The sequence below is a fragment of the Elephas maximus genome, chromosome 2, assembly GCF_024166365.1.
Source record: "Elephas maximus indicus isolate mEleMax1 chromosome 2, mEleMax1 primary haplotype, whole genome shotgun sequence".
Lineage (NCBI taxonomy): Eukaryota > Metazoa > Chordata > Mammalia > Proboscidea > Elephantidae > Elephas > Elephas maximus.
In genome coordinates, this window is record NC_064820.1 from 228368096 (window position 1) to 228394092 (window position 25997).

At 54.9% G+C, this 25997-nt stretch overlaps 1 protein-coding gene across 1 annotated transcript; it reads left to right on the forward strand.

Moving 5' to 3' along the window:
* Positions 1-492: 492 nt before the first annotated feature.
* PWP2 (PWP2 small subunit processome component) lies at positions 493-25933 on the forward strand. Its single transcript, XM_049874994.1, has 21 exons — positions 493-636; positions 3019-3131; positions 4552-4646; positions 7805-7904; positions 8627-8770; positions 9837-9972; positions 10287-10510; positions 11246-11389; positions 12193-12263; positions 12898-13034; positions 13307-13455; positions 13654-13801; positions 14063-14213; positions 15284-15464; positions 17609-17756; positions 18080-18188; positions 18903-18968; positions 20374-20592; positions 20726-20876; positions 21003-21077; positions 25293-25933. Exons 1-21 carry the CDS (start codon positions 619-621, stop codon positions 25462-25464), a joined length of 2751 nt encoding a protein of 916 aa, XP_049730951.1. The 5' UTR covers positions 493-618; the 3' UTR covers positions 25465-25933.
* Positions 25934-25997: the final 64 nt, after the last annotated feature.

Below are 25997 nucleotides of genomic sequence, written 5' to 3' on the forward strand. Positions count from 1 at the left end.
CCCGATCTTTCTGCCGGGGGCCCGCTGGTCGGATTCTAACCGCCTACCTCTGGGTTAGCAGCTGCACCGTTGCGCCCCAGGAATTAAAAAAAGAAAAAAAATTTTTTTTTTTTTTTTTTTTTTAGAAGCTGTTAAATAGGAAGCTTGGGGGTGGAGGAAGATCCTCTGTTTACTTATAGCTTTAACCCCATTAGCAGAAAGTGCATACACTGTTCGGAGTCGCAGCGGGGCCTGGTCCAGTGGTCTCTGGCAGGCTGGACCAGCCGGTCGGTGCCTGCTCCGCGCGGCTCCACGAAGGGACGCGGCGGGGGCTTGGGCGCAGGCTTCACCTTGGGGCGAGGCGGGGGCGAAACTTCAGTCACACCTTCCGCTTCTAGCGGGGTGGGCGGGTCCTCGGGCTCAGGCTCCGCCTCAAGGCGGGGAGGGGCGGGGCTCCGGCCACAGGCTCCGCTTCGCTTCCGAGCCGAGCGGGGCGGGGCGCCAAGAGCGGGGCGCCAAGGGCGGTGTGCGGTCCTCCAGCCGCGGTGGGCGCTGTGACGCTGTTGCCTGGGTCCCCGGCCCTGTCCCCGGAAGCCGGCGCAGGGGGCTGCCCGGTGGAACACACGTGCGTCTGCCGCTATGAAGTTCGCCTACCGGGTGAGCGCTGGGGGCGCGGGGCTGCGGGGCGCGGGGCTGCGACCTGCGGGGGCGGCCCACCAGCGCGGGGACTAGAGAGTCTCCGGCTCGTCTTCCGGGGCCGCCGGCCGCCTACCGCCCGAGCAAGGCGCGCGGGTCCGGGCCGTGCAGTGCGACAGCGGCGGTGGCTCTGCCGGTGGCGGCTTCCATGGGGCCGGGGACGCACTCAGCGGGACGGGAGGGCGAGCGCGGCAGGAGCAGGGCGCAGATCCCTCCTCCGCTGTGGTCTTTGGGAGGTCAGAAATGGGGCGCGGGCGGGTCTTTATGCGTTCTCTAGGTTTAGCTGCTCCAGCAGCGAGAGAGGAATTGACCCTGCAGGAGGCGGATAACACCGTTCCTGGGAGGATTAAGAGGTGGGGTGCGGGCGAGCCGGGGACCGGAGCGTAGGTAGGGAGCTGACAGATGCGGGGTGACGAGTCAGGTGCTGGTGCTGATGGTGTCTGCTTGCTGTGAGGTCAGGTCACAGCTGAAGGGCAGGACAGGGAAAGGGGAGATCCAGGTGTGGATTTGAGGGCCTAGTGAAAAAAGTTTAGACAGGTGAGCCAGGTTAGTAAGGAGGAGGAGAGGAGTAGCAGAGCCTTCACTTCTGCCTTCTCTGCCTTGGTCTTACATCCCTGAAGCCTTTGGTACAATTGCCATGCACTTGGTGGGGAAACACTGCCCAGGTTTGTGCTGTCTCCAGATTCGCTTGTCTTTTCCACGTTGGGCATTGTCCGTGATCGGTCCTAGCTCGCTCCAGGTTTGGTCCTGGCCCTGGCCCCGGACATGGTGAAGACCAACAGGGTTGCGCCTTTAGCTCTGCAGCCAGCCTTGGTTTTTGGTGCCGAGCCCCAGCTTACACTCATCCTGTCCAGAACTGAATCTGGTGCTCTCCCAAAAGTGTTCCTTCCCTATGCCCCCATGCTGAGGATGGCCCTCTGTCCACCCAGCAGCACACCACAAGCCAGCTGGGCCCTGGTCCTTCTCTCGCATCCAGCTCCTCTTGGGGCTGGATCCCATCCTCTTTTCTCCATTCCTATGTCTCTTTTTATGTCTCTGGGCTCTTTGGGGGCACTGCTGTCTTTTTCCTAGGGTAGTGTCATAGAATGAATTATGTCCCCCCAAAAATGTCAACTTGGTTAGGCCATAATTTCCAGTGTTGTGTGGTTGTCCTCCATTCTGTAATTGTAATTTTATGTTAAGAGGATTAGGGTGGGATTGTAACACCCTTACCAGGTCACGTCCCTGATCCAATCTAAAGGGAGTTTCCGTGGGGTGTAGCCTGCACCACCTTTTGTCTCTCAAGAGATGAAAGGGAAGCTAGCAGAGAGTTGGGGACCTCATACCACCAAGAAAGTAGCACCAGGAGCAGAGCTTGTCCTTTGGACATGGGATCCCTGTGCCTGAGGAGCTCCTCGACTAGGGGAAGACTGAGGACAAGGACCTTTTGCTAGAGCTGACAGAGAGAGAAAGCCTTACCCTGGAGCTGACACCCTGAATTTGGACTTGTAACCTACTAGACTGTGAGAAAATAAATTTCTCTTTGTTAAAGCCATCCACTTGTGGTATTTCTGTTATTGCAGTACTAGCTGACTAAAACAGATAGTACAAGAGCTTCTTACCTGGCCTCCCTGCATCCCCCTTGTTCCCTGCCATCATTAGAGTGGTCCTCAAAAAATGTGAGCCAGGTGACATTACCACCCTTCTAGGTCTTGCCCAGCTCCTCCCTGAAGGTCTCAGACCTCGGCTAGAAGTCCAGAGCCTGGCCCAGCTTGGGCTTGCTGTTGTCACCTACATTCCAGCCCAGATGCCCCACCTCGGGGCCTTCCCTGAGCACCCAGGAATGTCACCTGGGATGCACACGCCGCTGAGTGAGCCTGCTGTCTTTGCAGCGCCTCCACCATCTGCACTGATCTCATCTCTTGGTTGGTGAATGAATGAATGGAGCGCCACACACTCAGGGTTTGGGTGCCTCGAACTCATGATGCTCTTGGAGTTCATTTCCTTTGTTGAAGCTTTTCTCCTGAAACGTGGGCCCCATCCCCTCCTTCCCCCTCACCTTTTTCCCACCCACTACCTCCCACCAAAAATGCCTCGTCTTTGAAGGCTTCCGGATGTTCACAGCCACCTCTACCCTCGAATGGAGCTCTAGGCTATTCACTTCCCCTCAGTCTGTCTTGCTTGGAGCCACGGCTGTTTGGGTGCCCGAGAAATGTCTGGGGTGGCCGAAGTGCCTGGGAAATGGACGGGGCCTGGTGCCCTGTGGGAGCTCTCTTCCACCAAACACCCCATTCCACCCTCTCCTGTGAGCAGAGACACACTTTGTGTTTACTTTATGTTAAGACAGGCTTCTTTTCTTTCCAGTTCTCCAATTTGCTGGGTACAGTGTATCGGCGTGGAAACTTAAATTTTACACAAGATGGAAATTCAGTAATCAGTCCCGTGGGAAACAGAGTCACTGTGTTTGACCTTAAAAAGTGAGTATGAGGAATGTGATGTTAAAAGTAATGGCAGTTAGAGCTGGCGTGTAAAAGCCAACGGTGAGTCTCAGAGCTGGTTTCTGCACCTTACTTTCTATAGTGTACCCATTAATTACCGTTTTTCACTCCTGCTTTCAGGAGTTAGAACGCAGCCCCAGAAAGGGTGGCGGGAGGTACATAGAGTCAGTGGGTCAGGACAAGATTGCAGTAGGTGTCTAGGTCATTGACACTGCCCTTACAGGTACCGTCGGGACAGGGCACATGCTTGGTGTCATTCGGCTGAGCTCTAGGGGAAGGCCGAGAGCTTCTTGTTGTGGAGTTGGGGTTACAGAAAGAGGAAGTGACGTCAGGGTTTGTGCTTCATCTCAGGGATACCTCACTAGCGAGGCTCCTGTGCACGTCCAGCTGTGTGTGCATCATGGAGAAGTCGAGCCCTGGACCCCTGCCTGGGAGAGCCTGGGCCACCGGGGCACTGCCAGTCACTTCACTGGGCCTCCTCACTCAGGATGGGGCAGGGTGATCCAGGCAGGTGCAGCCCACCCAGGTCTGCAGCTCGCGGGGCTCAGCTTTGGGTGCTTGGGTCTGGCTTGGTTTCCTCTGCTGCTGCACAGGCTGCTGCTTTCCTCCTGTCCTGAGGGGAAGGGGTTCTGAGCACCTGTTCACCTCTCCCACTTCCACCCAGATGTGCCGGGGAGGCCTGGGCCGCCCAGGGTCTGTTGTGCTCTGTAGCGTTCCAACTGTGTGGCCTGGGGCCTGTGTCCATTTCCTTTTCTGTACATGGGGACGACTGCAGGCCCTGTTTGGTGGGTTGCTTCCTGAAGTGCCCCTGAGCAGCGCCTGGTATGGGGAGTGCCCTGGGCCAGCTGCTGCAGCTGCTCTCGTTGTGTTTAAATAACATCCAATGAGAGGATTGCTAGGTAAAGACCAAGGGTTTGTTGAAGAAATTTTGGAAAGTGAAACGGTAAAGAACAAAATTAGAATCGAGTTGTGGCATCTAGAGATACATCCACATGCCCTTGTGTACTTATGTGCCCCTTTGTGTGTGTTTTCCTTTGTCTTCATGAGCATGGTTTTCTGTGACATGTATCATTGTGGTCAGTCCCTCTCCTTGGACGGCTAGCTCTTTTCCCGGTTCCTGACATTAGACACATGCAGGGTCCTCTGGGACACAGTCTCAGAGGTAAAATTGGTGCGTCAGCCATCTTTCAGGCTTTTACTGTATTTTGCCAAATCTCCCCCAGGGACACTGTCTTCCTCCCTTGCCTCCAGTGGAGAGAGGAGACCAAGCTCTGCCCTCAGAGATCTGGAGGGATGGAAGGGTGTTTGCTGTGGATGGGATTGTATGGCGTGGGTAGACTGCTGGGCCAAGGCTCATGGCATACACCACAGCGCTTCCTGTTACGGTTTGTTTTTTCAGCAACAAGTCGGACACCCTACCCCTGGCCACGCGGTACAATGTCAAGTGTGTGGGGCTCTCTCCAGACGGCTGCCTCGCCATCATTGTGGATGAAGGTAATGGCCCTGGGCTAGAGCGTGGCACCTGGGTTCGGGGGCTGTACTGCCCTGACTGGGCGGTCAGGTGGGAGTGACAACAGCACTGAGTCGCAATGAGAGGGGCGTCATAATAAGACAGCCCCTGCCCGTCTTTGCAGCATGATGGGGCTCTGGTAGAGCTTAGGATGGGGGTGAGGACATCTCTTAGCATGGGCCCCGCATCTCAACATGGACAAAGGTTAGAACATCTGTGTCGGTGGGCCTCATGTCCCCATGTGGAGTGGAGTGAGGATGTCTCTGTTAAGTGGGTCTCACATTCTTGTGTGGAGAGGGGTGTGGATGTCAGGTGCACCCTGTATCCTTATGCAGAATGGGGCAAGAATGCCTCTGTAATTCTGGCCCCATGTCCCCGTGTGGAGAGGGGTGAGGACGTCTGCCAGGTGGGCCTCGTGTCCCCATATGGGGAGGAGAGAGAATGTCTCTGTGAGATGGGCCTCACGTCCCCATGTAGACTGGCGTGAGGATGTCTCTGTCAGGTGGGCCTCACGTCCCCATGTGGAGTAGGGTGAGGACATCTCTGTCATGTGGGCCTCACATCCTCATGTGGAGTGGGGTGAGGATGTCTCTGTCAGGTAGGCCTCATGTCCCCGTGTGGAGACGAGTGAGGACATCTCTGTATATAGGCCTCACATTCTCATGCAGACGGGGGTGAGGAGTCTCTGTCAGGTGGGCCTTACATCCCCTTGTGGAGACGAGTGAGGACATCTCTGTCATGTGGGCCTCACATCCTCATGCGGAGTGGGGTGAGGATGTCTCTGTCAGGTGGGCCCCACATCCCGTGTGGAGTAGGGTGAGGACATCTCTGTCACATAGGCCTCACATCCTCATGCAGAGTGGGGTGAGGATGTCTCTGTCAGGTGGGCCTCAGGTCCCCATGTGGAGTAGCGTGAGGACATCTCTGTATATAGGCCTCACATCCGCATGTGGAGTGGGGTGAGGATGTCTCTGTCAAGTGGGCCTCAGGTCCCCGTGTGGAGTAGGGTGAGGACATCTCTGTATATAGGCCTCATGTCCTCATGTGGAATGGGGTGAGGATGTCTCTGTCAGGTGGGCCTCACGTCCCGTGTGGAGGAAGGTGAGGACATCTCTGTCATATGGGCCTCACATCCCCATGCGGAGTGGGGTGAGGATGTCTCTGTCAGGTGGGCCTCACATCCCGTGTGGAGTAGGGTGAGGACATCTCTGTCACATGGGCCTCACATCCTCATGCGGAGTGGGGTGAGGATGTCTCTGTCAGGTTAGCCTCACATCCCGTGTAGAGTAGGGTGAGGACATCTCTGTCATATGGGCCTCACATCCTCATGTGGAGTGGGGTGAGGATGTCTGTCAGGTGGGCCTCACATCCTCATGTGGAGCGGGGTGAGGGCGTCTCTGTCATATGGGCCTCACATCCTCATGCGGAGTGGGGTGAGGGTGTCTCTGTCAGGTGGGCCTCACATCCCCGTGTGGAGTAGGGTGAGGACGTCTCTGTCATATGGGCTTCACATCCTCATGCGGAGTGGGGTGAGGACGTTTCTGTCATTTGGGCCTCACATCCTCATGCGGAGTGGGGTGAGGATGTCTCTGTCAGGTGGGCCTCACATCCCGTGTGGAGTAGGGTGAGGACATCTCTGTCATATGAGCCTCACATCCTCACACGGAGTGGGGTGAGGATGTCTCTGTCAGGGGGGCCTCACATCCCGTGTGGAGTAGGGTGAGGACATCTCTGTCATATGGGCCTCACATCCTCATGCAGTGTGGGGTGGGGATGTCTCTGTCAGGTGGGCCTCACATCCCGTGTGGAGTGGGGTGAGGACATCTCTGTCATATGGGCCTCACATCCTCATGCGGAATGGGGCAAGGATGTCTCTGTCAGGTAGGCCTTATGTCCCCACGTGGAGAGGGCTGAGGACGTCTCTGTCATGTGGGCGTTGCGTCCCCTTGTGGAGATGGGTAAGGACATCTCTGTCAGGTGGGCCTCACGTCCCCCTGTGGAGAGGGCTGAGGACATCTTAGTGTGGACCCCACACTGCTGTGTGGAGAGGGTTGTCTTAGTTATCAAGTGCTGCTATAAAAGAAATACCACAAGCTGATGGCTTCAACAAACAGAAGTTTATCCTCTCACAGTCTAGTAGCTAGAAGTCCAAATTCAGGGTGTTAGCTCCAGGGGACAGCTTTCTCTCTCTGTTGGCTCTGGAGGAAGGTCCTTGTCATCAATCTTACCCTGGACTAGGAGCTTCTCAGCACAGGGACCCTGGGTTCAAAGGACATGCTCTCCTCCTGGCATTACTTTCTATGGTATGAGGTCCCTATCTCTCTGCTTGCTTCTGTCTTTTATATTTTAGAAAAAACTGACTTAAAACACATCCTAATCTTGTAGATTGAGTCCTGCCTTATTCACATAACTGCCTCTGATACTGTTTTATTAGCATCATAGAGGTAGGATTTACAACACATAGGAAAATCACTTCAGATGACATAATGGTGGGCAACCACACAATACTGGGAATCACGGCCTAGCCAAGTTGACAGATATTTTTTTGTGGGGAACACAATTTAATCCATAACAAGGTGTGAGGACATCTCTGTCATGTGGGCCCCGTGTCCCCGTGTGGAGAGGGATGAGGACGTCTCTGTCATGTGGGCCCGTTTCCCCGTGTGGTGAGGGGTGAGTATGTCTCTGTCATGTGGGTCCCACATCCCTGTGTGGAGAGGGGTGAGGACATTTCTATTAGGTGGACCTGCTTTCCTGTGTGGAGAGGAACTAGGAGCTCAGAGCCTAGTAGCATTGCACAGTCCTGGCTTTACTTGCCCCAGCTGTGTGTCTTGGTAATCCCCGATGCTCTGAGCTTGTTTCCTCATCTGACAAAGGCGTGTGGACACCTGCTCCTTGGGGTCAGTGAGGGTGAACGTGCTTGTCAGACCTTGGCCCCCGCAGGTGCTGTGTGTGGGCTGTGCAGATTGGACAAGAGTGCCCTAGCTATGCATGGACCCCACCCTACCATAGGGCAGCGGGGAGACAGTCGGGGGTGGGCCTTCCTGCCCTGTCTGGGCCCATACTGGTTTCTGCAGTGTGTGTGTCTTGGGGGGATGCCGCTCTGAGAGCTGACGGCATATCTGCCGTGTCTTTCTTGCAGGGGGTGATGCCCTGTTGGTCAGCCTGGTCGGCAGATCGGTGCTTCACCACTTCCATTTCAAAGGCTCTGTGCACAGTGTATCCTTCTCCCCCGATGGCAGGTAAGGGGGCTCAGCTGGCCTGCTGGCCACCCTCGGGGTGCTGCCTCCCCACCTCCCCAGAGCCGGCTGTACCCAGCTCCTCCCACTCCAGTCTCAGGAATGTCACGGTAGCATCGGGGTTTAATGTCAGTACTCCAGAGGCGATTCTGCTGCCTCAGTGGTCTACAGCAGTACCAGCCTTTGTATTGCTGGTGTGTCGGGGTCCCCAGGTTCAGGGGTTCAGTTGGAGGAGCCCCAGGACTCAGGATATGGTTATACTCATGGTCGTGATTTATTACAGTAAAAAGATTCAGAGCAAAATCAGCACAGGGAGGAGGCAGCTGGGTGAAGTGTGGGGAGACCAGGCACAAGCTTCCAGCACTTTCCCAGTGGAGTCATACAGGCTGTACTCAGTTCCCCAGCAACCAGTTGTGACCACAAGTCTGAAGTGTTGTCCACCGGGGATGCCTTTTAGAGACTCTGCAGCCCATTTTTATTGGGGCTGGTCACCAGGGCCACCTGGCTTATCTGTCTTTTTCCTCCCTGATTTCCTTGCCTCTTCAGCTCTCCCCTGTCCATGCAGGAGAGCAGGCGGGACCTGGGAGGGCCAGGGGACCAGCCACCAGGTTTGCAGTTGTGAGAGACCTGCCTAAGAGTAGCCTGGAGCAGCCAGGCTCAGAGACACCCTGGGCTCTCGGGCTGTTGATGTTGTGAGTACTGACTGTATCCCCACTTCCTTGCAGGAAGTTCGTTGTCACCAAGGGCAACCTCGCTCAGATGTACCACGCCCCCGGGAAGAAGCGAGAATTCAATGCATTTGTCCTGGACAAGACCTATTTTGGGCCATACGACGAGACCACATGCATCGACTGGACCGACGACTCCAGGTGGGACTGGCGTGGGGCAGTGGGAGCCTGGGCTGGACGTGGCATTCGGAAGTTTCATTTTGAAGTGTTACCTGTGAGCCTCATCTGGGGCAGAGTACAGCCCACACCATGGGCTGCTGGTGCTGAGCTCCGCCTGCGCCCCCTCGTGGTCATCATTGGAAATGAGCACAGACTCAATCTCAGGGCGAAATGCTCGTAAACCAGTACAGGGACCTTGGAGCCTGCTCACCAAACCCCTAACCCCAGGTGGTCAGCAGGAAGATGGGTGAAGTCCCCCAAGCAGCTCACTCGTGTATTTAATGTACAAGTGGAGTGAGCGCCCCTTTCCTGTGCCCTCCACAAGGCCTGTCTCCGTGAAGCCCTCAGGCAGTTGCCAACATTTTCTCAGCTGTGTGTAGAGGCATGAAGGCAGCTGCCACCCAGTGCCCTTGGTTGGTGTCTGGCAGGTGCCTGGGCATTGTGCTGGACGCTGGCCCTGTGTGAGGTGACACAGCTTGTAGCTGGTCTGTGGGATACGGTGGTCACGTGTGCCCGTCAGGCAGTGCTGATGAACACCATGGCCACTCCTTTGTTACTTCTTCACGCCGGTGAATTAGAGCCTGTCTTACTGTGGACACAGGAGGCCCTGAGGTCTAAGGTTGGACTTCATTTATACTAGAAAACTGTCTGCATTGATTGGGGTGAGACCAGGTCTTTCCCTCGGCCCTAGACGGGCGTGGCCTGAGTCCCTGGCTTGCTCTTCTCTGTTTGTGTGCATTGCTGCCTGTAGGAAGGCCCAGGGCCTGACACTGGTTCGCAAGCGGGGGACGGTGACACGTGCCCTGTGGCTTCTGACACCAGAAACAGCACCAAGCAGGTGTGGCCAGCACCCCAGATGGCTGATGGATCAGTGATGCCTTTCACATGTGCGGGGCTGCGGGGCTGCCTCGGAGCCAACCTTGAGACCATACAGCAGATGAAAGTGTCTTTTTACTTTATGTGCTGTGCTCTGCAGAGGGCAAAACGTGGCTTTGCCTGTGAAGTGCAGCAGCCGAGCCTGAGGACGAGCTGTCTCACTCGTTTCCAGGTGCTTTGTGGTTGGGAGCAAAGACATGTCCACCTGGGTGTTTGGGGCTGAGCGCTGGGACAACCTCATCTACTATGCACTGGGGGGTCACAAGGACGCCATCGTGGCCTGCTTCTTCGAGTCCTGCAGCCTGGACGTACGTCACTGCTCAAAACAGGCCTGCTACCAGCACTTCCACCCTGGGTGAAGCTGAGCTCTATAAGACCTGGCTCCCCTCCCCTCCCCCAAGGCTGCGTGTCCTCTTGTAGCCTGGGGGATGTTCAGAACCCAAGCAGCATTTGTCCTGGTACTGAGGGAGGGCTGTAGCAGGGCTGATGTGGGCGGCTAACCTAGACAGAAGCTCGGCACACAGCTGAGTGTCCCCTGGGGCCTGGGCGCAGGTGTGCAGACTGGGGGGTTAGTGGTGGTGAGGGGCTGTGGCTCGTGCTCACCCCACGCTTCCCTTGGCAGCTGTACACACTGAGCCAGGATGGGGCTCTGTGCGTGTGGCAGTGTGACACCCCCCCAGAGGGCCTGCGGCTGATGGCCCCCCGAGGCTGGAGGGCGGACCTGCTACAGCGGGATGAGGACACCGAGGATGACGAGGATGGGGAGAAGGAGACCAGTGTGCGAGGGACCGCCACACCCGCTGAGGAGGAGAGGAGAGGAAAAGTGAAGTACACACGGCTGGCCAAGTGCGTCTCTCCCACCCCATCAAGGGCATGAAGGGTATGGGGAGCCTCAAGGGCCGGATGGGAGGAGCAGCACGTGCACGGAGCAGGCTTATATCTGTGGGTTAGGTCCTAGAAGGCACGTGTGCTTGCAGCTTTGGGACCTGGCCAGTGACCTAGGTGCCCCTGTGGGCCAGGTGACCAACAACAGTGGGGTGGGGGGCACAAGGAGGGGAGGACATGACCCATGTCTGCTGTTGGGGGTCTCTGGGCTTCAGAGCAGGGGACAGGCAGGAGGGTGAGCAGAGGCAGGTCCCTGGAAGGCAGGTGAGGGTGGCATGGAAGGTGGCTGTTTGGGCCATACTCCACCCATCCTGGCTACCTGTGACTGGGAGGAAGGATCCAGGAGAGGAGGAGAAGGTAGAGGGGCGTGGGCTCTGACCAAATCCATAGCTCTGCTCCGGCTCCTGCCCTCCTGCTCCTGTGGCATCCCCCCTGGCTGCCCCACCACCCAGCACGGATGCTCCATCGGATTCCCTGGGTGCCAGCTAGGAGTTCCCCTGGGGCCCTGAGCCTGGGGCCATGAAGGCTGGCACAGGTAGACACGTGGGCGAGCAGACCTGACAGACGTGAGGGTGTGAGGTGGCTGGGTCACCCCCAGGAGAGAGAAGCCCTGACAGCACTGGGGGCTGGGGCAGGCGGGCCAGGTACTAATTGGGCTTGGCCCTCTTGCTGCGATTTTTCATCACATTTGTGCAGGTACTTTTTCAACAAAGAAGGTGATTTTAATAATTTGACTGCTGCGGCGTATCACAAGAAGACTCACCTCTTGGTCACAGGCTTTGCTTCTGGAACCTTCCATCTGCATGAGCTCCCGGAGTTCAACCTCATACACTCCTTGAGGTGAGCTCCTCTGAAGCTGTGGTTGTGTGATTTGAGTCTCAGTTAGGCGGCCCCAAGGGGCCCGAGGGACGAGAGCCAGCGGAGGAGGCTGCTGCCTCTTGCTAGGATGGTAGCTGGCAGAACCAGAACTAGCAGGCACATCCCCGGCTCCCAGCCCTTCCTTTCTGTTCTGGCGAAGTTTTGTTATCAGATCAGTGAAGGTGCCTGAGGAAACCCTGGGCCTGCCGACCACCCACCCCGCCCTGCCAGCCCCCATCCACCTTGCTCAGGCTCCCCAGGACGGTCTCCTCCTGCAGGTGCTCTCTGGGGTTTGGTCCCAGAGCTCAGCAATACCATTTTATTTTTTGCTCTGTTTTTTCCTTCCCATACGTGGCCCGGTGGTTAAGTGCCATGGCACTTAACTCCAGAAGGTTGGAAGTTCGAATCCACCAGCTGCTCCTTGCAAACTATGGGGTGGTTCTACTCTGTCCTACAGGGTTGCTATGAGTTGGAATCGACTTGACACCAATAGTTTTTGGGTTTTTTCCTTCTGTTCATTTTCAGATCATAGAGAAATTAAAGTACTAGTTTCGTGAAGTCTTGGATTCCCAGGTGTTTGAACACAGGCTGTCCATCTGGGTTTATTTGATACTTTTGATGACTTGAATTATTTCTGTGTGTAATACATGTGTAGGGGGTGAGAACAGACAGCTGTGTGAGGCAGGAGGTGGCTGGAGGGCAGTGTCCTGGACGGCCCAAGCCCCACGCTGCGTGGTGGCGGCAGGCAGACTGTCGGGCTCACTGTGTCTGCTCTCTCTATGCAGCATTTCTGACCAGAGGATCTCATCCATCGCCATCAACAGCACCGGGGACTGGGTTGCCTTCGGGTGCTCAGGTTTGTCCTTGGGCCCAGGCCATCCAGACACGGTGCTCCTCCTGCCCATCACCAAACCTTGGAGTGGGGCCTGGCGCCGACTGCCCCTCTGGTAGAACGGCTTAGAGGCCAGGCCCGGCTCTCAGTGCAGAAGGGCTGGGCTGAGGATGGCGTCCTGGAGGCCCCACTACTTGGCCCAGGGACATGTTTGCAGCGCTGACCTTTAGGGCGTACCCAGGCCACCTCCTTGCCTGTCTCAGACCTTTCTGACCTGGCCCAAGCTCGTGTACAGTCTTGGTGTGACCAGCGTAGGTTAGTCGGGTGGCTGCCGTATGAAGAGAGAGAAGCTCGCAGGGTGGGTGCTCCCCTGAGCCCCCCGTCGTGCTTTCTCTGCCTCACCTCTGGCAGGTCAGTGGGAAGCCAGGTGTGTGCATCCCTGCCTTTGGTCCAGCTGGGCCCCACGTCCTTGTGTGGATCTGGGCAGCTGGCTTCACCCTGGACCAGACATGCAGTCCTGTTGTCACCAGGGAGTGACCCTCAGTGGCTCCCCAGCCCCCTGCCCACCCCCTCAGGGCATTGCTTTGTGTGGGGGCTTGTGGGGTCTACACCCTGGGGAGGGCTTGGTGAGCATCCTCCCACTACTGTGTGCCTGCAGGGCTGGGCCAGCTGCTGGTGTGGGAGTGGCAGAGCGAGTCCTATGTGCTCAAGCAGCAGGGCCACTTCAACAGCATGGTGACGCTGGCCTACTCACCCGACGGGCAGTACATCGCCACTGGCGGGGACGACGGCAAGGTAGCCCCCATGGGACCTCTCACGCACCGTGCCAGCACAGCCTCGGGTGGGGGCTGGCATGGGGGGTAGCCCGATCAGCATGGGCAGAGTCTGGTGGGAGGTCAGATGCCTGGGCTGAGGGGTCAACACAGGGAGGGCCTGGCTAGGGGTCAGGAGGCCTGGAAGCACAGAGTGGGGCCGCTCCCACCTTGGAACCCTGTCCCTGCTGGTGTCAGGGCTGGGCTTACAGAGGGCCATGTGGCCACCCTGCCCTCACACACCACCTGCCCCAGGTCAAGGTGTGGAACACACTCAGTGGCTTCTGCTTCATCACCTTCACGGAGCACTCGAGTGGGGTCACCGGTGTGACCTTCACTGCCACAGGCTACGTCATTGTGACCTCATCCATGGACGGGACTGTGCGTGCCTTTGACCTTCACAGGTGACGTCTTTGCTCTGGAGGTTGGCAAAGGAGAGGGTTGCCTCTTGTGGGCAGGTAGGGGGTGTGTGGGGCCCAGGCCTATCTGGAATGAGGATCTCCAATGAGTGTGGGGGGTGACACCACTGCCCTCCCACTTGTGGGCACGGGGCGCTGCTGACACCAGACGTGACCTGGACCTGCGGTTCCCTCTCCCCACAGGTACCGCAACTTCCGTACCTTCACGTCACCACGCCCCACCCAGTTCTCCTGCGTGGCCGTGGACTCCAGCGGTGAGATCGTCTCTGCTGGTGCCCAGGACTCCTTCGAGGTCTTCATCTGGTCCATGCAGACTGGCCGGCTCCTAGACGTAAGTGTGGGGCACCCCTGCCTGCAGCTCTGCTGGGCCCGGGGGGTCTGGGTCACGTCCCAGAACAGTCATGGCGCACTTATATGTGGTTCCTGCCTCAGGACCTGTCACCTTCCTCTCACCAAAACAGCTGAGCTCCCCTAGTCCCAAGTGCAGGGACCCCGTGGGTGCTGTGTGTGTGGCAGACACTCGGGCAGCCTGGAAGCCCAAGTCAGTTCTCTCACATTCTCCTTACCTCGTCTCCTTTTCACACCTTCGCAGGTTTTGTCTGGCCATGAGGGACCCATCAGCGGTCTGAGCTTCAACCCGGCCAAGTCTGTGCTGGCCAGTGCCTCCTGGGACAAGACAGTACGCCTGTGGGACATGTTTGACAGCTGGCGGACCAAGGAGACACTGACCCTGACCTCCGATGGTGCGCCGCCCCGGGGCTGGGGTTGCCAGGCCAAGGCCTGTTTCGGTCCTTTGAGCAGGCAACCCTCCTCACCTGCCTGCCTTGGCCCCGAGGGCTGGCAGGGATGATCCCAAACCTAGTGCTGGCACTGTAAGGAGTGAGAGCTAGTCGGCGGTTCAACCCACTGTCAGTTAGTCAGAAGAAACTGTCAGGTCCCAGCCTACCAGGCCCTGATGGAGCAGAGCCAGCCAAGGAGAGAGGCCAGCCTCTGTCCTTGGTTCAGAGCTCAGGCAGGGCGCAGGCTGCGGGCCCAGGCTGTGTATTCATGGGTGGAGCTGTTTTCTGCTGCTTCTGGCATTGCCTTTGGGCTTCAACCATTGTCCCTATAAGTGTCCAACGCTGTTCTTTGGAAGACCCGGGGGTAGGACAAGGTGGCTGTAGGTGAGGGGCTGTGGATGAGGCCACCAGGAGTCTGGCTGTGGTGCCTTCCTTTCCTGGGGCCTGTCTTTAGGTGTCCCTTCATCCCGGGACTAGTCCAGGGGATGGAAAACAACAGCCCACCAGCAAACCTGGCCCACTGCTTTTGTTTGTAAATAAAGCTTTATTGGGGCACGACCACAGCCATTGTGCATGTACTGTGTGGCTGTGTTCGTGCTACCCCAGCAGAGTTAGGTAGTCGTGACAGAGACCATGAGGCCCGCAAAGCCTGAACTGTTTACTGTGTGGGCTTAATGGAGAAGTATGCCAGCCTGGGTTATGTGGGTTTTCTGTGGTGTTCTGCCTCCTGCTGGCCCTGGCTTAGGTCCAGGCCTGGCAGGCCCCACGCCCATGCTGTTCCCTGCTCAAGTGCAACATGGACCTCCCTGCCCAGCCTCAACTCCCCCCCCCCAGCACCCCCCCACCCAAGCCATGCCAGCTCCTTCTCAGTCTCGCTTTTGGGACTGTCCTCTGCAGCCCTACTCTCATGGACTGGCCTCCTCTGACTGGAGGCTACTCAGTAGTGCCTGGTGATAGAGACGGGAGGACGTGGGAGGCCTCAGCCAAGTCTGTGAGCAGAGAGCTTCCTCCACCTGAGTCTCGTCTGTCTTTAGCACTGGCCGTGACTTTCCGACCTGATGGCGCAGAGCTGGCTGTGGCCACCCTGAACTCACAGATCACCTTCTGGGACCCCGAGAACGCTGTGCAGACGGGCTCCATTGAGGGCCGGCATGACCTACGAGCGGGCAGGAAGGAGCTGGACAAGATCACGGCCAAGCACTCAGCCAAGGGGAAGTGAGTGCCGTCCTGGGGGCCGTGGGTGGGGTGGGGGCTGAGGGAGTTTCCCAGGATCACTCTCACTGGGTCTTCCCCAGATCTGAGGGTCCCAGCGGCAGGTTCTCTAAACGTCTTTTCTTTCTGACATAATCGTCATTCCTGCGGGACCCCTACAGTGAGGTTGAGTGCTCTGAGCACCTAAAGGAGAAGGGCTGAGTCCTACTTAACTTTCAGGCCTGGTAGCCCAGCACGAGAGGGTTTGGATTTGTAAAGTACAAACACGTTTCCGCGAAGCAGCTCAGTCACACGGTGATGTCATCAACCCAGTGTTTATCACAGGAAAGCAGTACCTGGCACCTGACCCCGCATAGGCCTGACGCTAAGTGCCCTGTGGCAGCCCTGGGCTCAGCCTGGTCCGTGCACTGTCGGTGGCCTGCTCTGGGTCAGCACGGAGACTTGTCTCCATTGTGACATCCACATCCATTCCTCTGACCCCCTAGTCCCACATGAAGCAGGGTGCAGGCGCTGCTCAGGTTCTGTCAGGCCACCATATCCCACATGCTCAGTGGCCCCGGGTGGCCGGGGATTGCCAGGCGGGACAGTGCGGAGCTGGGTTGTTTGTGGCTTTCACTAGAATAGAGGTGAAGTGCCTCTAGACCTGGGTTGTATCATTTCTGCCAAGGCACTGGGCTAGTGGAAATGCCTCTGCAGCTTTTCGAGTTGTGGAAATGGGCCGTACACCCAGGGCCAGTTTGAATATTGGGCACGTAAATGCCTCATCTTCCGCAGGAGGCAGTTTTCACTGAAAGTCAGACTCCGCGGGCGCTGGGCCTCCGGGCCTCTTGGCCTGTGCCCGTCTTTGTCCCAAGTTCGTCTATCACAGCTTCATTGGGGCATGAGTCACATACTGCAAAACCCACCCTTTTAAGTACCGTTTGTGTCCCCGCTTTCTATTCTGGGCATATATCTAGGAGCAGAATCGCCAGGTCATATCGTAATTCTGTTTAATTTTTTGAGAAACTGCCTGCTGCTTTTCACAGGAGCTGCAACAATTTACATTCCCGCCAGCAGCTTCTCTGTTTCTCCACATCCTTGCCAATGCTTGTTATTATCTTTTTTTATTGTAGCCATCCTGGTGGCTGTGAAGTGGTATCTCATTGTGGTGTTGCTTTATTAGTCATTCTTATATCTTCTAGAGAAAGGTCTATGGAAGTCCTCCGTTTACCTTTAAATTGTTTTATTATCATTACTGGGTTTTGTGAGTTCTGTGTGTATTCTGGATACCAGTCCCTTATCAGGCACATGATAGACGTGATCTGCAGACGTCTCCCCCCATTCATGGCATCTGCTTCCGCTTTCTCGACGGTGTCCTTTGAAGAACGAGTGTTCTTAAATTTAATTAACTGCAATTTATATCATCTTTAGTTGCTTGTGCTTTTGGTGTCATCTCTAAGAAATCACCGGCTGAGCCGTGGTCATTGTCCTTGTCCTGAGCACACGGGTGGTGTCATCTAAGAAACTGCTCACTGACCATGGTTATTGTCCTTGCCCTGAGCACACAAGTGGTGTCATCTCTAAGGAATCACTGGCTGGGCCATGCTCATTGTCCTTGTCCTAAGCACACGGGTGGTGTCATCTGAGAAATCACTGGCTGACCTGTGGTCCTTGTCCCCGTCCTGAGCACACGGGTGGTGTCATCTCTAAGGAATTGTTGACTGACTCATGGTCATCGTGTTCGTCCTGAGCACATGGGCACTGAGTACCTGGATCCTGGTTTCTGCAGGCCATGTACATACCACCATGGGGGCTGCTTGGAGGACTGGAGGCAGATTTGCCACCTTTCTGTTCTGACAGCGATAAGGAAATGCCCTGACTTGACCCACTCGTCCTTTTGTGGAAAAGCCGCTGCCTCTCGGGTGCCGCATGCGTGTCCTGTCCCACTGAGTCATGTGTACTCCTAGAAGGGGAGCTGGGCGAGTGGACCAGTGCAGGTCATGGTTAAAAGTCTCCTTGTGTGAGGTTCAGGCAGTCAGCCTAGGAGTTAGTGAGGGGACGTGTGTGCTGGAATGCCTGGTCTAGCATCTCTGCTTCCTAAAGTCGGGTTCTGAAGAACCCACAGGTTGATGTTGCTGGGCGGTGACTCTGACCTGTGTCCCTTCCAGGTCCTTCACCACCCTGTGCTACTCGGCGGACGGCCAGAACATTCTGGCAGGAGGCCTGTCCAAGTTTGTCTGCATCTATCACGTCAAGGAGCAGATCCTTGTGAGGAAGTTTGAGATCTCCTGTAACCTCTCTCTGGATGCCATGGAGGTTCGTCGGGGTGGCCGGGCCACCACGGGTCAGAGCAGACCCTGCTGGTGGGGGGAGCTTCCCCACAGCCACCCGGATATGCAGGGGCCAAGCTCAGCTGTAGTCTGTCGTGTGGGCGGAAGGGCCGCTGCTGCGGGCCCAGGGTGGAGCTGCTTTCCATGTCGTGGCTTTAGGGGGAGGATCGGCCATGACAGGCTTAAAGGGGTCCCGTGAGTGTTGAGGGTGTGTGAAGAGGAAGACATGGTATGAGGCAGCAGGGTCCACGGCCCCTTTCTCGAGCCCACATATCAGAGGCGAGGCGGGCAAGGCTTTGGCTCTTCCAGGAATTTTTGAACCGGAGGAAAATGACAGAATTTGGCAACTTGGCGCTGATTGATCAAGATGCCGGGGAGGAGGACGGAGTTGCGATACCACTACCGGGTGTAAAGAAAGGTGAGCAGGGCTCTCCGGCACCCCCCAGGGCCCATCCCCCCGAGGTGGAGCTGCAGTGGGAACACGCCTTTCCTGCGTGACCGTGGTGGGGGCTCGTGGTGGGGGCTGCGGGTTTACAAAGTTGAGGTGCTCTGACCACACAGCGGCGTTTGGCCAGATGCTGGGTCAGTGGTGGCAGCCAGGGGCCAGTGCTATCATCTTCCTCAGGCCCGAAAAGTCACCCCTTGAGTCCCCTCTGCAGCCTGGTGCCTCGGCCCCATGGAGACCTCACCAGTGCTCTTGTCATCAAGTGGGTGGAGAGCAGGAGACGTGCTGAACATCCTGCAGGGCCCAGAACGGCCGCCCACAACAGGGAGCTGTCCTGCCCCAAGTGTCAGTCAGGCCCAGGCTGAGATCCCCTGAGAGAGTATTCCTGTGGGACACACAGGGAAGCGTTAGTCGCCGTGGCCCCCAGGAAGAGCCTGGGTGGCTGGGACAGGGCCGAGAGCAGGCGTACTTTTCAGTTTACGTCCTGTGTGGTTTGAATTTTCACCACAGAGATGGCTGCATGACAAGCCCGAGGCCCTGGCCCAGGCCCATGGGCAGTGTCTGCACGGAACAGGGAAGGCTGCTTTCTGCCGTGTCTTAGTGTCAGGGTTGGGGCAGACGATGGTGACTTTGGCCCCGTGGGGCCGGGAACATGCTGGCAGTAACTGTTGTTGGTTCTTCCCCCAGGTGACATGAGCTCTCGACACTTTAAACCTGAGATCAGAGTGACGTCACTCCGCTTCTCCCCCACAGGTGAGCCCTGATAGTGGGGTTGTCCACAGTAGAAGGGGCAGGGCTTGGATCCCATGGGGTTGGGGGGACGGTGGCTGTCCCTCTGCCTCCAGTTACAGGGTCAGCCGCAGATAAGAATGAGGCAGTTCTGAGCCACTCTGGCTGCTGTGGCTGCCTGCCCCTATCTGTAAGAACATGCATGGTGCGAAGGCTCTGTTCCCAGACGTCTGTGCTCTTAAATGGTACACCATTATTGGCATCGACTGCCCTTCCTAGGGCTGCCCACACAGGGCCGTTCCCAGGGGCACCTCCTCGTGCTTCTGTGTGAAGTCACCTCTCCCTGCACTGCCCCGGCCCCTGACTGCCAGAAGGCAGAACGGTCACTCCTCCTTGTCCCATGTGCGTCCAGGCAGACAGTCCTCTGAGAGGTCTCAGGGGAAGGGGACTGGGCCCCCAGCCCACAGCGCGGTCTGTCCACAGAGCGGCAGTGCTGCCTGGGGAGCAATGAGGCTTCTCACACAGCGGAGCAGAAGCAGCACCGGGCACGTGGGGACCACTGTCGCGTCTGTCAGGGTGGATGGGGCCGAGTGGCCCACCACCTCTTCCCTAAAGTAGCTGTGACTCTCCACGTCTGTGTTTTGTCTGTGGTGGTTTTCGAGGCACAAGGTCAGAGTTGAGTGGTTGCAAAAGAGACCATCCTGCCACAAAACCAAAAATGTGTTCTCTCTGGTCTGTGGTGTAGACAGAGAAAAGAATGCGTGTAGCTACGTTATTTGCTCACACGCATAAAACAGCTCTGGAAAAACACCTACGAAGGTGGTAGGACCAGTCCCTTCCAAAGAGAAGCTGGGTGGCGTGGGGTGGGGTGGGGTGGGAGGAAGCTGTTCCCTCGCTCCCTATTGTGCCTGTTGCATTTTGGGCCACATTATGGTATGTGTCTTAGTCACCTGGTGCTGCTATAACAGAAGTACCACAGCGGATGCCTTTAACAAACGAGTTTATTTTCGCACAGTTTAGGAGGCTAGAAGTCTGAATTCAGGGCGCTGGCTCTAGGGGAAGGCTTTTTCTCTGTTGGCCCTGGAGGAAGGTCCTTGTCTCTTCAGCTTCTGCTTCTTGGCTCCCTGGAGATCTCCATGTGTCTTGGCATCTATCTTACCCCATCTCTCCTCTGCTGTTTAAATCTCTTTCATGTCTCAAAAGTGATTGATTCAAGACACACCCTGTGCTAATACTGCCTCATTAACATAGCAAAGACAACCCATTCCCAAATGGGATTATAACCACAGGCATAGCAGTTAGGATTTACAATGACAGCTATTTTGGGGAACATAATTCAATCTGTAACAGTATTTGATACCTTTTCTTTACAAAACGAGGGAAGAGTGAAGTGGGATTTTTAGAAAGCCAGCTTCCTGCCTGTCCCCAGGGCGCTGTTGGGCGGCCACCACCACTGAGGGGCTGCTCATCTACTCCCTTGACGCCCGCATGACCTTCGACCCATTCGAACTGGACACCAGCGTCACGCCCAGCCGGATTCGTGCTGCGCTGCGCCAGAGGGACTTCACAAGGGCCATCCTGATGGCCTTCCGGCTCAACGAGCGGGCCTTGGTGCAGGAGGCACTGGAGTCAGTGCCCCAGGACGAGGGTGAGCGTAGGGGGCGGCGGGGGGCTGCGGCCCTCGCCTGTCTGGGTCCGGTGCTGTCGGGTGGAATCATCTTCTCCTCTCATGTGACCTTTTTGTTGAACAAGCACAGTTTTTTCTCCTCCTCCTCCTCCAGTTGAGGTCGTCAGCTCCTCACTGCCTGAGGTGTACGTGGAGAAGATTCTGGAGTTTCTCGCCTCCTCTTTCGAGGTGTCTCGTCACCTGGAGTTCTACCTCCTCTGGACGCGGCAGTTGCTCATGCAGCATGGACAGAAGCTGAAGTCCAGGTGAGAGCCCTGCGGTCCCCGTGCCTCTGTCCCTCCACGCTGGGCTGTGGAAGCTGTACCTACAGAGAACGGAGCGGGGTCCCTGCAGCATGTGGAGTAAGGCCACACTGTCATCCTCCTCTGCAGGGCAGGGACACTACTGCCAGCCGTGCAGTTCCTGCAGAAGAGCATCCAGCGGCACCTCAATGACCTCTCCAAGCTGTAAGTGTCATGGGTCGCTGGGTGGCTGGGGTGGAGGCCCCCCGTGCTGTCTTTGACCTGGGGCAGGAGGGGCAGTGCGGGTGGTGCAAGGGTGGATGAGACTGGCCAGGTTCCCCTGGTAGGGCTCAGGCATATCATCTACAGATGGACCTGGTGGTAGACAGAATGCCACCTACTCAGGCAGAGCACCTGCTGCTGTAATGCGGTTGGCAGCACGGCCCCGTGGTGCTGTGGCCTCCTTTTGGCTCTGGTAGCATGCCCGCTATCCTCTGGGACCCTGCAGAACCTTCTCTGGACCCGCACATCAGCCCGTGGGTGGGAACAGGCATGGGGTCTTGGAGCCTAGCCACCCCATTCCAGCACCTTGTGCTCTCCTAGGGGTGTGGCTGCTCTGTGCCTCAGTTTTCCAGAGGAGAAGGGGAATGATAATGCAGGTGCTGTGAGTGGTGCCTGTCATCATCACCGTCATCTTCAGGATGGATAGCACACTTCCTGTCCCAGGCATGCAGGGCTGTGTTCCACATGCTGCAGGGTCTGGCGCTTGGCCTGATCCCTCCTCCCCCGTCACTCATACGGTGTGAAGGGCAGGGCCCAATCCCCCCAGGTTCTAGACTGTCCCCGCTGTCCCAGTCTCAGTACTGCATGGCCTGCCGCCTGCTCCAGGGCTAGGCCCATGGGTCCTGCTGTCTGTCCTCGCTCCTGGCCCGCGGTCTTTACAATATACTCATTCCCCCCAGTACTTTTTTTTCACCCGGCTCTGGATCGTCCCTGTGGGAGGCCACAGGGTTGAGACTAGGGCTGCGCTTTGCTCAGGGAGAACTGGCGTCTCTCCAGCACCAAGCCCCTTTGGTGCGCTGCGCACCCCTGCCCTCCTATGGGCTCTAGGATTGTCTGCACGAGGGGACATCTTGTGCGTCTCCTGCTGACCTGCTCCTTGACAGTGGATATTTTGGGGGCTAACATGAGTGGTATCTTTTTTTTTTTTAACTGTGCTTTAGGTAAAAGTTTACAGCTCAAGGTAATTTCTCACACAAAAAATACAAAACGCATATTGTTTGTGACCCTAGTTGCAATCCTTATGATGTGACAGCACACTCCCCCATTCTACCCTGGGTTTCTTGTGTCCATTCGACCAGCTCCTGTCCTTTTCTGCCTTCTCATCCTGCTTCTGGACAGGAGCTGCCCATTTAGTCTCATGTACCTACTTGAACTAAGAAGCCCACTCTTCGGAGTATTGTTTTATGTTTGTCTGAAGAGTTGGTCTCAGGGACAGTTTTACTTCTGGGTTAACAGAGAGTCCAGGGGCCATGTCTTCTGGGCTTCCTCTAGTCTCAGTCAGACCATTAAGTCTGGTCTTTTTACATGAATTTGAGTTTTGCACCCCACTTGTTTCGTGCTCCATCAGGGACTCTCCGTTGTGTTCCCTGTCACAGTTCTTCTGATCTCAGGCTGATGGAGTCTGTGGTTTATGTAGCCCTTTTGTCTCTTGGGCTGATATTTTCCATGTGTCTTTGGTGTTCTTCATTCTCCTTTGCTCCAGGTGGGTTGGGACCAATTGATGCATCTTAGATGGCCGCTTGCTAGCTTTTAAGACCCCAGACACCACTCACCAAAGTGGGATGCAGAACATTTTCTTAATAAACCTGTGTTATGCCAGTTGACCTGGATGTCCCCTGAAACGATGGTCCCCAGGCCCCAGCCCCAGCAGCTCTGTCCCTCTAAGTGGTTGGATGTATCTAGGAAACTTCTTAGCTTTTGCTTTGGTCCAGTTGTGCTGACTTCCCCAGTGTTGTGTGTTGTCCTTCCCTTCACCTAAGATAATTCTTGTCTACTGTTGTTGTGTTGTCTAGCTAGAGGAAACCCTGGTGGTGTAGTGGTTAAGAGCTATGGCTGTTAACCAAAAGGCTGGCAGTTCGAATCCACCAGGTGCTCCTTGGAGACCCTATGGGGCAGTTCTGCTCTGTCCTATAGGGTCGCTATGAGTTGGAATCGACTTGACGGCAATGGGTTTGGGTTTTTTTGGCTTATCTAGCTAGAGAATACTCTTCTCCCTCCGTCCCCTCCTTCATAACCATCAAAGAATGCTTTTTCTGTGTTTAAAACTTTTCTTGTGTTCTTAAAATAATAGTCTCAAACAATATTTGTCCTCTTGTGACTAATTTCACTCAATATAATGCTCTCCAGATTCATCTATGTTGTGAGAGGTTTCACGGATTCATCATTGTTCTTTATCATTTCACAGTATTCCATTGTGTGTATGGATTGTAATTTGTTTATCCATTTGTCTGTTGATGGTCATTTAGGTTGTTTCCATCTTTTTGCTATTGTGAATAGTGCTGCATTGAACGTGGGTGTGCATATATCTATTCGCGTGACGGCTCTTGTTTCTCTCGGGTATATTCCTAGGAGTGGCCTTGCTGGATCATATGGTATTTCTATTTCTAGCTCTTTAAAGAAGCATCAAATCGTTTTCCAAAGTGGTTGTACAATTTTACATTCCCATCAGCAGTACATAATAGTTTTAATCTCTCCACACCTCTCTAACATTTGTTATTTTGGATTAGTGCCAACCTCATTGGGATAAGATTATATCTCACTGTAGTTTTTGATTTGCATTTCTCTAATGGCTAATAGTGAGCATTTCCTCATGTATCTGTTGGCTACCTGAATGTCTTCTTTAGTGAAGTGTCTGTTCATATCTTTTGCCCATTTTTTAGTTGTGTTGTCTTTTTGTTGTTGAGGTGTTGCAGTATCTTGAAGATCTTAGAGATTACACCCTTATCAGATATGTCGAAGCTAAAAATTTTTTTCCAGTCTGTAGGCTGTCTTTTTACTCTTTCAGCAAAGTTTTTTGATGAGCATAATTGTTTGATTTTTAGGAGCTCCCAATTATCTAGTTTCTCTTCTGGTATTTGTGCATTGTTAGTTATGATCTGTATACTGTTTATGCCATGTATTAGGGCCCCTAGCATTGTCCCTATTTTTTCTTCCATGATCTTTATCATTGTAGATTTTATATTTAAATCTTTGATCCATTTTGTTAGTTTTTGTGTATGGTGTGAGGTAGGGGTCCTCTTTCACTTTTTTACATATGGACATCCAGTTATGCCAGCACTATTTGTTAAAGAGACTGTCTTTTCCCCCATTTAACAGACTTTGGGCCTTTTTCAAATAGCTGTTCATAGGTGGATGGATTTACATCTGGGTTCTCCATTCTGTTCCATTGGTTTATGTATCTGTTGTTGTACCAGTACCAGGCTGTTTTGACTACCCTGGTGGTGTAACAGGTTCTAAAATCAGGTACTGTGAGGCCTCCCACCTTGTTCTTCTTCAGTAATGCTTTACTTATCTGGGGCCTTTTCCCTTTCCATATGAATTTGATGATTCGTTTCTCCATCTTGTTAAAAAATGTTGTTAGAATTTAGATCGGGATTACATTGTATCTGTAGATTGTTTTAGGTAAAATTGACATTTTCCAACAATGTTGAGTTTTTCAACAATGTTGTGTCTTCCTGTCCATGAGCCTGGAATGTTTTTCCACTTACATAGGTCTCTTGGTTTCTTGGAGTATGTCTTGTAGTTTTCTTTGTATAGGTCTTTTATGTCTCTGGTTAGATTTATTCCTAATTACTTTATCTTCTTGGGGGCTATTGTTAAGTGGTATTGATTCGGTGATTTCCTTTTTGAAGTTCTCTTTGTTAGTGTATAGCAGTCCAACTGATTTTGGTGTGTTTATCTTGTACCCTGACATTTTGCTGAAATCTTCTATTAGTTCCAGTATTTTCTTGTGGATTCTTTGGGGTTTTCTGTGTATAAGATCATGTCATCTGTGAATACAGATACTTTTACTTTTTCTTGCCTTATGGCTCTGGCTAGGACCTCCAGCACAACGTTGAATAAGAGTGGTGATAAAGGGCATCCTTGTCTGGTTCCCGTTCTCAAGGGGAATGCCTTCAGTTTCTCTCCATTTAGAATGATGTTGGCTGTTGGCTTTGTATAAATGCCCTTTAGTATGTTGAGGAATTTCCCTTTTATTCCTATTTTAAGAGAGTTTTTATCAGGAATGGGTGTGAATGGTACCATTCCTGGGATGTCAATCGTGGCTGGTCTGACTCGGGCACGTGAGGTGGGGGTGCGGGGTGGGCTCAGGCTCCCGGTGGAGTAAACATTCTGCTGGTTGCCTTACTGACGTGGTGATTCCCGGATCTCTGGCAGCTGTGACTGGAACCGGTACAACATGCGATATGCTCTGGCCTTGTCCAAGCAGAGGGGCATGAAGCGGCCTGCGGAGCTGCCAGGCAGCAAGGAGGAGGCTGCCGCATCCACCGACGACGAGGACAGCCTGCACCTGCTTGTGGGAGCAGGAGAAGAAGAGATGCTGCCATAGAGGTGGTGCAGCTGCAGCACCAGGCCTATCAGACGTGCCGAAGGTGTGGGCCCCTGTGACTGCCTGGCCTGCCCGAGGCTCAGAGACCCGGGAAGTGGGTGCGAGGGGACTCGGTTTCCTCTGAAGGAGCCAGCACACATAAGTGGCCAGGGGAGCGGCTGACCCCCACATAGTCTCAAGCAGTACCTGATCCAGGATATTGAGCTTCAAGTAAATGTTGAAACGTCTGCTGTTGAAACAGCGCCTTCAGATAGTCCATGTGTCCCATCCTTGGATGCGGACTTCGTATGAAAGCCGTTTATATTGTTTATATGGTTTTAATGATGAATTTTGTGATGAAGGCAATGGGGGTTTCTGAATGTAAAGATGGATTAAGTCTAAGCTAAATTAAACACGTTTCTGACTGTGTCCTGGGTGTGAGGAGCTGACACAGAGGTGACAGAGGGTGTTACCAGGGAAGTGGATAAGCAGAACAGTGGTGAAGCCCTCTGCCTGAGCCATCTCGGCCCCGTGGCATGGATGGTCCACCTGGA

What these genes read in the sequence shown, in the direction of transcription:
- PWP2 (XM_049874994.1), top strand. An exon ending in ACTGTGTTTGACCTTAAAAA is followed by an intron (nt 3,132 to 4,551) that starts GTGAGTATGAGG and finishes TTGTTTTTTCAG; the next exon opens with CAACAAGTCGGACACCCTAC. An exon ending in AAGTACACACGGCTGGCCAA is followed by an intron (nt 10,511 to 11,245) that starts GTGCGTCTCTCC and finishes ACATTTGTGCAG; the next exon opens with GTACTTTTTCAACAAAGAAG.